Genomic DNA, 12285 nt, shown 5'->3' on the forward strand with positions numbered 1-12285 from the left:
GCACGTTACTGAAAACAGGCCAAGTCGAGTGTGTGATTTTACCAGCCCTCTCATGTCCTTACTGCCCGTCATGCCAATGCAGTCATGAAGCAGATGCTCTTACTCAGCATGCTGTGACAGATGCTATATAAGTGACAGATTACATTACATTACATTACAGGCGTTTAGCAGAAGCTCATGCCCAGAGCGACTTGCAGAACTATTACTTAGCATTTACACCGCATCCAATTATACAGGCGGATATATACTGAAGCGATGCAGGTTAAGTACCTTGCTCAAGGGTACAAACGGCAGTGTGAGAACCTGTGACCGTCACGTTGTAAGACCAGCTCCCTCCCCATTACACTACACTACCACCACACAGATCCTCTACGCAAACAAGATCGATCGTGACTGTGTCGATAATGCTGTGGGCCACACCAGTCAGCAGCGAGCAGCAGCGCTAACGTAGAGGTATTGATTGATGTCAGCAGAAAAACAGACTAAAACAGCTGTGTGAGGGGGTGAGAAACCGTGTCGGAGGTAAAACCCTGTGGCCTGTCAGTTAGGAGTGACCAGAGGGGCTCTGAAGGGCTGACAGCTCTTATAACACAAACAACAGGAGGATCTCCAATTGGCTGGGAGTGCGATACATGAGGGTACCCGCGTTATTCTGGGAGGAGATAAACTCGGAGAAGCCGATTTCGCTGGATTCATATAAACTGGGGGTTTGTGAGGCCCGCTCGGTGGCTCCAGGGACGTTGGGTTTAACGCCGACTCCTAACCGGAGATCAGAAGCTCGCTTCCAGAAACACAGATCAGATCTGCGTGCTGAATAAACATTTTAACCGTTAAGAGAACGACCTCATAAAACCCCTTTAAACGCTGAGGCATGGAATTCAGCCCGCCGAGCCCATAGGTCATGTGACATCTCAGCCCTGGACAGATAGCTGTTCAAACTCCGATGAGACTGATCCCATGAGACTGACCTCATGAGACTGATCCCATGAGACTGACCTCATGATTGCTGGCTTCAGCGCTTCACCTCAACTTAAATTACATATCGATCTGCCTTCAGGAGCATTAATCGCACACAGCCCTGATCTTCCAGACATCCAGCACAGAGGGGCGGACATAATGTCTCAAATAATGTCAAATTGGACAGATGGCAACACTGTGTGTGACCTCACAGAGTATATTTCGTACACAGTGCATGTTCTCGCAGAAGATGGAAATTCTATTTGAAACGAAAGCCAGTTCTATACTGTTCATGGCCTGTTTAATTAATGGTTATTGTTTCTCTAAAGCTGAAGTGAGTGACAACACTGGAGTCCATTGCGGTTTAAGCATGCATCATATGAGCTCTACAGTGCTGTAGCCCAGGCTAGCAGCAGACCAGAGGAAGTGTAGACACAGCGTTGAGACGTGTTGGATGCGTGTAGCATGACCGAGCGTTACACGCGTGCCCCCCCCCCCCCCCGCAGTGTTTGGGGGCACCATGTCCCGGATGTACCGCTTCCCCACCACGGACGGGAACCACCTGCGCGTGCTGGAGCAGATGGCCGAGAGCGTGCTGTCGCTCAACGTCCCGCGACAGTTCGTCAAGCTGCTGCTGGAGGAGGACGCTGCCAGGTGAGTCCTTTACGTGTCACACACAGGCACACACACACACACGTCTACATGTGCACATACACCCACGCGCGCACCCACACGCACACAGGCACATACACACACACACGTCTACATGTGCACATACACCCACGCGCGCACCCACACGCACACAGGCACATACACACACACGCGCACACGCAGACAGACAGACACACACACGCACGCACGTACACACACACGCACACACTGCGTATTCAGGCTGTGTATTAACGGTATTGCTGGCTGTTTAGGGTGTGTGAGCTGGAGGAAAAGGCACATACACACACGCGCACACGCACGTACATACACACACACACACACACACGCACACACACACACACACTGCGTATTCAGGCTGTGTATTAACGGTATTGCTGGCTGTTTAGGGTGTGTGAGCTGGAGGAGCTGGGCGAGCTCTCTCCCTGCTGGGAGAATCTTCGGCGTCAGATCGTCACGCAGTACCAGACCATCATCCTCACCTACCAGGAAACCCTGACAGACCTCCACGAGTACAAGGGTCAGTACTGCTGTCGCTCTGTCCTGTACATGTGCCTGTGTCAGTACTGCTGTCGCTCTGTCCTGTACAAGTGCATGTGTCAGTACTGCTATCACTCTGTTCTTTACAAGCGCATGTGTCAGCACTGCTACCACTCTCTGACCTGTACAAGTACCTGTGTCAGTACTGCTATCTCTGACCTATACAAGTGCATGTGTCAGTACTGCTATTGCTCTGTTCTTTACAAGTGCCTTTGTCAGTAATGCTATCACACTCTGTGACCTGTAAAATCACTGTGCAGTTTCTCACTGACCCCACTGAGGACAAAGGCGAGACTGCTGAGTCTGGCCAATTACCATCTTGCCTGACTCCGCCCCTAAATCTGTGCTGACCATCTGCCAGCTGAAAAGGTCAAATGGGTGGATTCTGACACTTGGCCATATTGTGTGGATAATTATGCGGGAAGGAAAAGGCAATATTCGCCACATAGTCATGATGATTAATTATTATAATTATGCACTTAATTACCAGTTTCCCTGGTTATTGCTTTTCTCTAAAGTACTGTTTAAAACCAGGTCGCTCTCTCTCTCTCTCCTGCCCTCTCTCCCTCTTTCTCTCTCCTACCCTCTCTCCCTCCTTCTCTCTCTCTCTCCCACTCACTCTCTCTCTCCCTCCCTCCCTCAGGTCCCTCCTTCAAGGCCAGTAATTTGAAAGCGGAGAGGAAGGTGGAGTTCATGCCGACCAACCTGCACGTGCAGCGGATGAGAGTGCAGGACGAGACGGGCTCCGGTAAATCCAGACCCCGCCCCATTAACCCTGGCCCTGCCCAGTTAACCCCGGCTCCGCCCCATTAACCCTGGCCCCGCCCAGTTAACCCCGGCTCCGCCCCATTAGCCCTGGCTCCGCCCAGTTACCCCCGGCCCCGCCCCCTTAACCCCGCTCGGTTCACACAGACCCCGCTGAGCTCGTTCAGCCATCCCTCTTTAAGCAGGAGCATTCGCTGCCTCTCCTCCAGTTTACCCTCTGATCAATAGCCTGGCGTCATCCCCAAATCCCCAATACGCATGAACGCACATATACACACACACACACACACACAAATAAATCCCCAATACACACAAACATACGTATACACACACACAAATCCCCAATACACGCGAACGTAGTGAGGAGGACTGTACAGTAATAGAGAGGGAGAGTTGGGTGGGGGGGGGGGGTAAATTCTGCCCGTATATGGACAGGTTGGAAACTCTGGTGCTTTTCCAGCACAAAAGAGCGAGCAAATTTATTTCTGGCTGAACAAACACAGAGCACTGCTTAATTTGGACAGTAAACGGCTCTCTGTTGATTTTAGCAGTAACAGAGAGAAACGTTCAGGTGAATCTGGCTCTAGTTTAGCAACACCGCAAGCACCAGGCACCTAGATCAGAAGATTCTGAGCACTCAAAAGCAATTATTTTTGAAAGTAACTGTGAAAGGTCAAGTACAATGTTTTTTTTATTCATCAGAGATGTGCAGATGAGGTTGCAGATCCATCAGGCTCTCACCAGAAGTAAAATATATATATATATATATATATATATAAATATAATATATATAAATATATATATATATGTATATTTGAGGTATCTCCACAGTTGTGTACAGCATTGTCATACTGTAGAGTAACTAAAGAGGGCAAAGTTGTGGGACGAATATGTTAAAATGACGTTTACCACAAACGATGATCGCAGACATGGCAGACGTGTCCATGTGGAAGCTTGGCTGGTAGCTTGGCAGTCTCTGTTACACGCTTTGTATTTCCCAGCTGAACACACGCCCTCTGTCTGCTCTCCTGTAACCCCGCCCCCCCGACTACCCCCCCCCCCCCAGATCACACGTATGACGTGGTGACCATCGGAGCTCCCGCCGCCCACTGCCAGGGGTTCAAGAGCAGCGGCCTGCGCAAGCTGATCCACAAGTTTGAGGAGGCCAAGAAACAGTGAGTCAGGCGGCAGGGTGGAGGGGCGCGGAGGGGGGTAGAGGGGCGCAGGGATTATTCGGAGTGCGGACCAGTATAACACTGAGGGGTGGGCAGATGGGACGTGGGGGGGGCAGGGCTGCTGTCAGCTTTTCAGTGACGTTCTCCGCATCCCCCTGCCCCCCCCCCCCCAATCTCTGTGACCCGCTCTGCTCTTTTCCTTCATTCATTTCACATTTCTCATTTGCAGTTTTCAGAGCCTCTCTCATGATTTTGCTTTTCCACGGATCACTTCAGAAAGCACTCAGATCCTCTCTAGGGGGTTGTGAATGACGTGTGCATAAATGATCAAATAGATACAGAAACTGAAATGAATCAAAACTCAAATTAATTACACAGAATCAAACGGCACCGGAGTGCTGTTTAAAAGATGATCGATTTAACCTGCTCCCGGTTTTAAGGGAAGATGAAAGACTAAATTCTCACTCTGAAGGGCTATGATGAGCCTCTCTCTGTTCCTGTTTTACATATTTCATTTTGACATTTTTTATGGGAGAGGGATGTTGAATTTATTGGTTACAATTGAACTCCAACTGTTAAGATGGTCACAACTTTAGTCTGTTAAAAGGGCTGTAATTAATTGTTAAGACATTCAAAACCGTTAAGACCAGGGGCCTTATTCAGCCAAAATCTGTCCTCAACCTTGGCAATCTGTTTTAAGCCAACTTTAACTTTGACTGAATTTTTTGACAGTATTTCTTGTTCATATTAGCGACCCTCAGATTCGGTTTTTGTGGAAGCAGCAGTGATCTCTGTGATGACTAACGGTGATGTGAGGTCAGTTTGAATCAGGAGATCTACGGACACCTCCTGTCCTGGAGAGGTGTTGTGTTTGAGGGTGTTTGGATAAGGTGTGTGTGCCTGCAACACAAACCAAGGGCATTTAGATGAGCTTTGCTGAACTCTTTGCTCCACTGAACCAGCAATTCATCTGAGGACTGAATTAATATTTTGGGCCAGAGCTGTCTTTGCTGTACGTAGAAACAAAGTTCTAAATATTTGCATTGGGTTTTCCAGCATTCATTTTCTTTGTATAACTGGGCAAAAATAATTATATGCTGAAATAATTCTGCAAATCAAGTTTTCATTTTTCTTTCCTATATTAATGCAGTCATATTTGCTTATATTTCTAATTTGTTTCATCAACCGGCTTACGAGTACCTTACTAACACCAAAATTCATCATCATAATGATGATATTTATGTAATAACAAGTTACTAAGTGCATTTGTAGATATCTTTCCATACATTTGAAACTGACTGGTATTTGTTTTCATATTTTGCCAGTGAAGCATGCACAAAATGCTGCTTTATCCATAAATATTATTTATTATACATCGTTTGCTGTGTTAATGTTCTGACTGCGGCACTGTTGCCATGGCGTCTGCTTTCCCATCTTTTTTGCGGGGGTTGTTTCTGAAGCGTCAGCATTTTTTTGTTTTTTTAAACGGACGGCGTACGTACGAGTCTGATTTGCTTTTTAATGGCTTTTTTTCCTTTGTTTTCTAATCAGCGTTTATGAGGAGGAGTGGTGAGTTCTCTGTGTTTAAATTCTCTTTTCACCTGGGGCCACCCAGCCAATGAGAGCCTGCCGTTCACCTGCATCCCTCTGCATGAACGGGTGTGTTCAGTCTCCCTGTGTCTTACGGTCCGTTTGCTTCTCCATTCATGTGTTGGACACAAAGCGGCATTGCGTGTTGGGTGACGCGTACACGTATGTGCAGAAGTGGAGGTCGTGTGTGCGTGTGTGTTTCAGTATGTGCATGCGTGAGTCTGTTTGTGTACTTGTGTACTTGAGTTCCATTTCAATTCAAGAAATGAATTTAATTGTGGGAATTTTCAAGAAAATTTCTGTTCATTTCCTGACTGAACTGAAATGGAATCGACCCCAGACCTCATATGATTGTGGTTCTGTGTATTTGAGCCTTTGTCTGTGTGTGTGTGTGTGTGTGTGTGTGTGTGTGTGTGCTTGCGTGTGCATGCGTATGTGTGTGTGTGTCCAGGTGCAAAATGTGACATCTGAAGACTTGCATTCTGGGAATGTTTTTCCAGCCATGGTGCTGCTTGTTGTACTGATACCCGTTTTCAGCTTATAGATTTTTACTGAAACCTCACACCATCTGTCACACACAGACAGACAGACAGACTCACACACACACACACACAAGCACACACACACACAGACACACACACACTCTGCCCATACTGTACCCTGCCCTTATCTAGCTCGTTTCTGTCTCTAACGCGCTGAACAGCTGAGCTGGATTTCACACAGGACAGCGCTGGCGTGGCCCTGACTCAGTAGCAGAGCGTGGGGCCTGTCCCTGCAGCAGAACACTGCCTTACCAGGACAGCCCAGTGGGACGGGGTTTGAGAATAACAGAGTATGTTTCTCTGAGATTATGGGCCTATCAGAGGGAGGGAGGCTTTATCGCCAAGGGCCCTAGGATACTGCCAGTGTTGCCGGGGAGATAAACTACTTCCTGAGAATGCCTGTGTCTGGTCTGTTGCCTGGCAACTGCCACCGTCTCACAAAGCAACAATTTAGAGTCGCTTTGACATTTCAAATATCAAGCAATCATGGATCAAGCACCCCCCTAACCTGACCCCCCCCCCCCCCCCCCCGGCTACAGTGCAGCAGGAAACAGGAAATTGCACGCTGTGTGCAGCAGAATGGAATATTCAGGCTGTTCAGCAGCAGGGCAGAGGTGTGATGATCAGTCAGAGTCGGTCGGACCGTCACCACTGAGCTAAAAATGTGACGAAATGGTCACCTGTGTCTCCTGCATTCAATCTCAGTCTCACAGTTCATTTATGAAGATCGTTATGACTGGAATTTGTGTTTTTGCAGGGTTTGCATACCCTGTGGTTGCAGTACTTCAGCAGTATTATTGAGCGTTTAGTAGGGCCTAGATACAGTGTGTGTAGCAGAACTTCAGCAGTATTATTGAGCGTTTAGTAGGGTCTGGATGCCTTGTGTGTAGCAGAACTTCAGCAGTATTTTTAAGCATTTAGTAGCAGCTGGATATCATGCATGAAGCAGACCTTTAGCAGTATTGTTGAGGGAACCTTGGACATTCAACCTGAAACCGAAACCTGTCTGCCAGAGATCAGACAGGGACCCCTCCCCTCTGTCTGCAGCTTATTTCCCCTCTCTACGCCCCGTTCTCTCCCCTTTCTGAATCTCATCCTTTATCTTTGCTTCACTTTGGCTTTTCCTCACTCTCCAAAATCAGCAATTACCAGCAAAAGTGACAGACATGTTCAGAGCTCACACCTGATACACCAAGTCAGACTCCAGACACACGACCCTCATAAATACGAGCTGTAGCCGTGACCTCTGACCCCGTGACCTCAGCAGGCCTCGGTCACTGTCCGAGTGTAGTCTGGGCAGACAGCAGCAGGCATCACCATGATCAGAGGAGCGGGAGAGATCTGCACGGCAGCCGGGCCGGTCTGGTTAACCTCAGTGCAGTTCTGTCCGACTTTGCCCCAGTGCACCATGGGAAAACTCTACAGCTCAACTGCATGCTGACCAAGACCGTGTGCTCTGTGTGTGGATTTCTCCCTGGTCTTTGTGAGGGTGAATATTGGGGTTGGGGGGGGGGAGATTTCTCCCTGGTCTTTGTGAAGGTGAGTGTTGAGGGTGAGGTGGGGTTTGGGGGGGTGCGGTTTGGTACGGGCTCATATGATAGTGATGTCACTGCTGGACTCCCCTCAGTCTCACTAATGAGCGTAGCGCTGGCTGGTTTTCTAGCGAAGCCATTTCAGCGCCAGGGATAACCCATGGCCCATTTTATCTGCACGTGATGAAAAGGTTTTGATGCCTGAGTGGTGTCTGCAGCCACAGCACTTGGCCTGACTGTGACTCTCCTGTCTGGACCTGGACTGCAGACTAAACACCAGGCCGTAGGCCTCAGCACGACACCTACAGGCCACACACCATTGGCCAGCGCGTTGCCCAGGGAACAAGGGTTTCTGCCAGTAAAAAAAAGAGAGAGGGAGAGAGGGGAGTGGCATGGAGGGTGTGCTTCATGTTCTCTCTCCGTGTCAGAGGGTGATGGTGACAAATAAACCCTCCACAGATGGATACATACATACATACATTTTTAAATTAATTTCATAATAACAAGGCCCTGAATGCAGCACCCCACCTCAAACTCTACTGTGTGGTACCCAGGGTGTGTGGTACTCAGTGTGGTATTCAGAGTGTGTGGCCCCCAGCGTCTGCTCGCATGTCCCAGTCTTGGGTCAGGTACAGATTTGAAGAACCTGAAATCTTTAGAGGCTGATAAAATTTGAACTTACTTCCAGATACCCGAGATCTGGTAAAGAAAAATATTCCAAGTAACAATGTAATTATCACTGAAGGGATAAAGAGTTTCAAATAGAGTATTTTTTACCCAAGTGTGTCCGGGTGCCTCCCTTGCTAACCCCCACCCCCTCACTCCCCCGCCCCCCCCCCCCCCCCTCCGAACTGTAGCAGCGCGGTCTCCAGCTCCCAGTCCATCGTCTACGTCCCTCAGGACATCGTCCGCGCCAAAGAGATCATCGCGCACATCAACACGCTGAAGACGCAGGTCAGCTACTACGCCGAGCGGCTGTCCCGCGCCGCCAAGGAGCGGTCTGCCAACGGCCTGGAGAGGACCCTCGCCATCCTGACCGAGAAGGTGAGGGGCGGGGCGGGGCGGGGGCCGTACCCCTGGGGTTCGAGAAGGTGCGGGGCGGGGCGGGGGCCGTACCCCTGGGGTACGAGAAGGTGAGGGACGGGGCGGGGCGGGGCGGGGCGGGGGCCGTACCCCTGGGGTACGAGAAGGTGAGGGGCGGGGCGGGGCGGGGCGGGGGCCGTACCCCTGGGGTACGAGAAGGTGAGGGGCGGGGCGGGGCGGGGGCCGTACCCCTGGGGTTCGAGAAGGTGAGGGGCGGGGCGGGGCCGTACCCCTGGGGTACGAGAAGGTGAGGGGCGGGGCGGGGCGGGGCAGGACGGGGGCCGTACCCCTGGGGTACGAGAAGTTGAGGGGCGGGGCGGGGGCCGTACCCCTGGTGTTCGAGAAGGTGAGGGGCGGGGCGGGGCGGGGGCCGTACCCCTGGGGTTCGAGAAGGTGAGGGGCGGGGCGGGGCGGGGGCCGTACCCCTGGGGTTCGAGAAGGTGAGGGGCGGGGCGGGGGCCGTACCCCTGGGGTTCGAGAAGGTGAGGGGCGGGGCGGGGCGGGGGCCGTACCCCTGGGGTTCGAGAAGGTGAGGGGCGGGGCGGGGCGGGGCGGGGGCCGTACCCCTGGGGTACGAGAAGGTGAGGGGCGGGGCGGGGGCCGTACCCCTGGGGTTTGAGAAGGTGAGGGGCGGGGCGGGGGCCGTACCCCTGGGGTTTGAGAAGGTGAGGGGCGGGGCGGGGGCCGTACCCCTGGGGTTCGAGAAGGTGAGGGGCGGGGCGGGGCCGTACCCCTGGGGTTCGAGAAGGTGAGGGGCGGGGCGGGGCGGGGCCGTACCCCTGGGGTACGAGAAGGTGAGGGGCGGGGCGGGGCGGGGCGGGGGCCGTACCCCTGGGGTTCGAGAAGGTGAGGGGCAGGGCGGGGCCGTACCCCTGGGGTTCGAGAAGGTGAGGGGCGGGGCGGGGCGGGGGCCGTACCCCTGGGGTTCGAGAAGGTGAGGGGCGGGGCAGGGCGGGGCCGTACCCCTGGGGGACGAGAAGGTGAGGAGCGGGGCGGGGGCCGTACCCCTGGGGTACGAGAAGGGGACACTTGCTGGCCTTTTCCAGAAACACTGAGCCCACTTCTGGCTCCACTTAGATAAGCTACGTATTCTGTAGACCAGGGGTGCTCAGATCTGGCCCTTGAGGCCAGTAGTGCTGCTGGTTTCCACTCTAAATCAAGACTGATTCAAATCTGGTGAGTTAAATCTCTGGCCAATCAGTGGCATTAATCAACCAATTAACTATCAGGTAGTAAAGAAAGCTGGCAGTGCTACTGGCCTCCAGGGCCAGGTGAGAGTATCGCTGCTGTAGACCAGACAATTACTCAGTCTGACGTGACCGAATCGGAAGTTCTACGGTACCACTGTTAAAGCCGAAACATTTTCATTTGATGCATCTTGTCAAAATTAAAAGAGGTGTGTGGCCAAGTAGAAGAGTGTGTGAAAGGTATCTGTACTGTAAAATAGCACAAGACGCCCCCGATTTCCTGCCGTTGCCTGTTGTAGTTAAGCAAAGATCGCGGAAGGAGTGCTGGTGATAACGCAGACGCAGAATCAGCGCACATGCTAAGCGCTAGCTGTGCTGTGCGCTAGCCTGGAAAGTCCCAGTGCTTTGCACTCTCTCAGAACGAAAAATGTACTCGAGCAAATCTTTGTTACTTTCTTCTCTTTTTGTACTTTTGTACGTGGGTGTAGTGCTGGCAGCAGGACTTTCTAATCTGCTTATCTTAGTAACCGATACCTCTTCAAACTTCCCTGTAATATGCTGGGGTGGAGGTGGGGCAGGAGGTGAAGGACTGGAGAGGTTAAGGGTTAGGCAGGAGGTGGAGGGACGGGACAGGTGGTTCATTCGATGTGGGAGGTTGGTAAGCGCTCACTGCTGTAGGAAGCCCACTCCCCCACCAGGGGGCGCTGTGACGCTCTCTCAGGGGCCGTGCCCTGTGTGTGTTGTGCTGTGCTGCAGACGCGGCAGCTGGTGATGGTGTGCGACTGCAAGCTGCTGGTGTCGGCCATCCAGGCGCTGGGCGCCGCCCGGCCCGAATACGTGGCCTCCAGGGCGTCGCCGTGCGCCCCCGAGGCCGACCAGGTGGTCCTGCGCAACGACCAGGACACGCTGCTCGCCAAGTGGGCCGGCCGCAACAGCCGCGCCTCCCTGCACCTCCCCTGGCAGGAGGAGGAGTGGGTAAGACCCGCCGCGCCTCCCTGCACCTCCCCTGGCAGGAGGAGGAGTGGGTAAGACCCGCCGCGCCTCCCTGCACCTCCCCTGGCAGGAGGAGGAGTGGGTAAGACCCGCCGCGCCTCCCTGCACCTCCCCTGGCAGGAGGAGGAGTGGGTAAGACCCGCCGCGCCTCCCTGCACCTCCCCTGGCAGGAGGAGGAGTGGGTAAGACCCGCCGCGCCTCCCTGCACCTCCCCTGGCAGGAGGAGGAGTGGGTAAGACCCGCCGCGCCTCCCTGCGCCTCCCCCGGCAGGAGGAGGAGTGGGTAAGACCCGCCGCGCCTCCCTGCGCCTCCCCCGGCAGGAGGAGGAGTGGGTAAGACCCGCCGCGCCTCCCTGCGCCTCCCCCGGCAGGAGGAGGAGTGGGTAAGACCCGCCGCGCCTCCCTGCACCTCCCCCGGCAGGAGGAGGAGTGGGTGAGACCCGCCGCGCCTCCCTGCACCTCCCCCGGCAGGAGGAGGAGTGGGTGAGACCCGCCGCGCCTCCCTGCACCTCCCCTGGCAGGAGGAGGAGTGGGTGAGACCCGCCGCGCCTCCCTGCACCTCCCCTGGCAGGAGGAGGAGTGGGTGAGACCCGCCGCGCCTCCCTGCACCTCCCCTGGCAGGAGGAGGAGTGGGTAAGACCCGCCGCGCCTCCCTGCACCTCCCCTGGCAGGAGGAGGAGTGGGTAAGACCCGCCGCGCCTCCCTGCACCTCCCCTGGCAGGAGGAGGAGTGGGTAAGACTGCCGGGGTCGGGTTGAGTGAGGAGGTGACGGCACTCTCAGGGTCTGATGTGAGTGTGTTAGAGTGTGTGTGTGTGTGCGTGCGTGTGTGTCTGGGTGTGTGTGTGTGTGTGTGCGTGTGTGTGTGCGCGTGTGTGTACACATGTGCTGATGCTCCTCTCCCATGATGCCTCAGGAGAAGGTGTGGCTGAACGTGGATAAGAGCCTGGAGTGCATCGTGCAGCGCGTGGACAAGCTGCTGCAGCGGGACCGTCTCCACAGCGACAGCAGCGAGGACGTCTTCCTCACCGACCAGCAGGGCGGCGCCAGCAAGAAAGGTAACCGGAGGACCCGCGCCTTCTGGATCAACCCGGAGAGCATGGACGAGCCCGCCCCGACCACCCCACCTCCGCCGCGACCATCCTCACTATTTCCTTCATCACCATCATCATCGTCATCGCCATCAACCTCCCTGCCTGCCCCGACCCCTGCATGCCAGCACACGTCTCACAGAAACTCCTGTAGGTTTTCATTT

General features: G+C 53.8%; 1 protein-coding gene across 5 annotated transcripts in view; it reads left to right on the forward strand.

Annotated features, from left to right (window-relative positions):
• inpp4aa (inositol polyphosphate-4-phosphatase type I Aa) overlaps window positions 1-12285 on the forward strand; it is a 51207-nt gene that overhangs the window by 26110 nt on the left and 12812 nt on the right. For 2 of the 5 annotated variants that reach the window (XM_035392557.1, XM_035392560.1), the window contains exons 10-17: window positions 1464-1611; window positions 2016-2146; window positions 2810-2914; window positions 3998-4106; window positions 5658-5675; window positions 8628-8814; window positions 10797-11015; window positions 11947-12271. In XM_035392557.1, the coding sequence (XP_035248448.1) occupies window positions 1464-1611; window positions 2016-2146; window positions 2810-2914; window positions 3998-4106; window positions 5658-5675; window positions 8628-8814; window positions 10797-11015; window positions 11947-12271 (1242 nt within the window). The remainder of the gene's footprint in view (window positions 1-1463; window positions 1612-2015; window positions 2147-2809; window positions 2915-3997; window positions 4107-5657; window positions 5676-8627; window positions 8815-10796; window positions 11016-11946; window positions 12272-12285) is intronic. The other 3 variants (XM_035392561.1, XM_035392559.1, XM_035392558.1) reach the window with 3 other exon arrangements.

Source organism: Anguilla anguilla, chromosome 15 (genome assembly GCF_013347855.1).
Source record: "Anguilla anguilla isolate fAngAng1 chromosome 15, fAngAng1.pri, whole genome shotgun sequence".
Taxonomy (NCBI): Eukaryota; Metazoa; Chordata; class Actinopteri; order Anguilliformes; family Anguillidae; genus Anguilla; species Anguilla anguilla.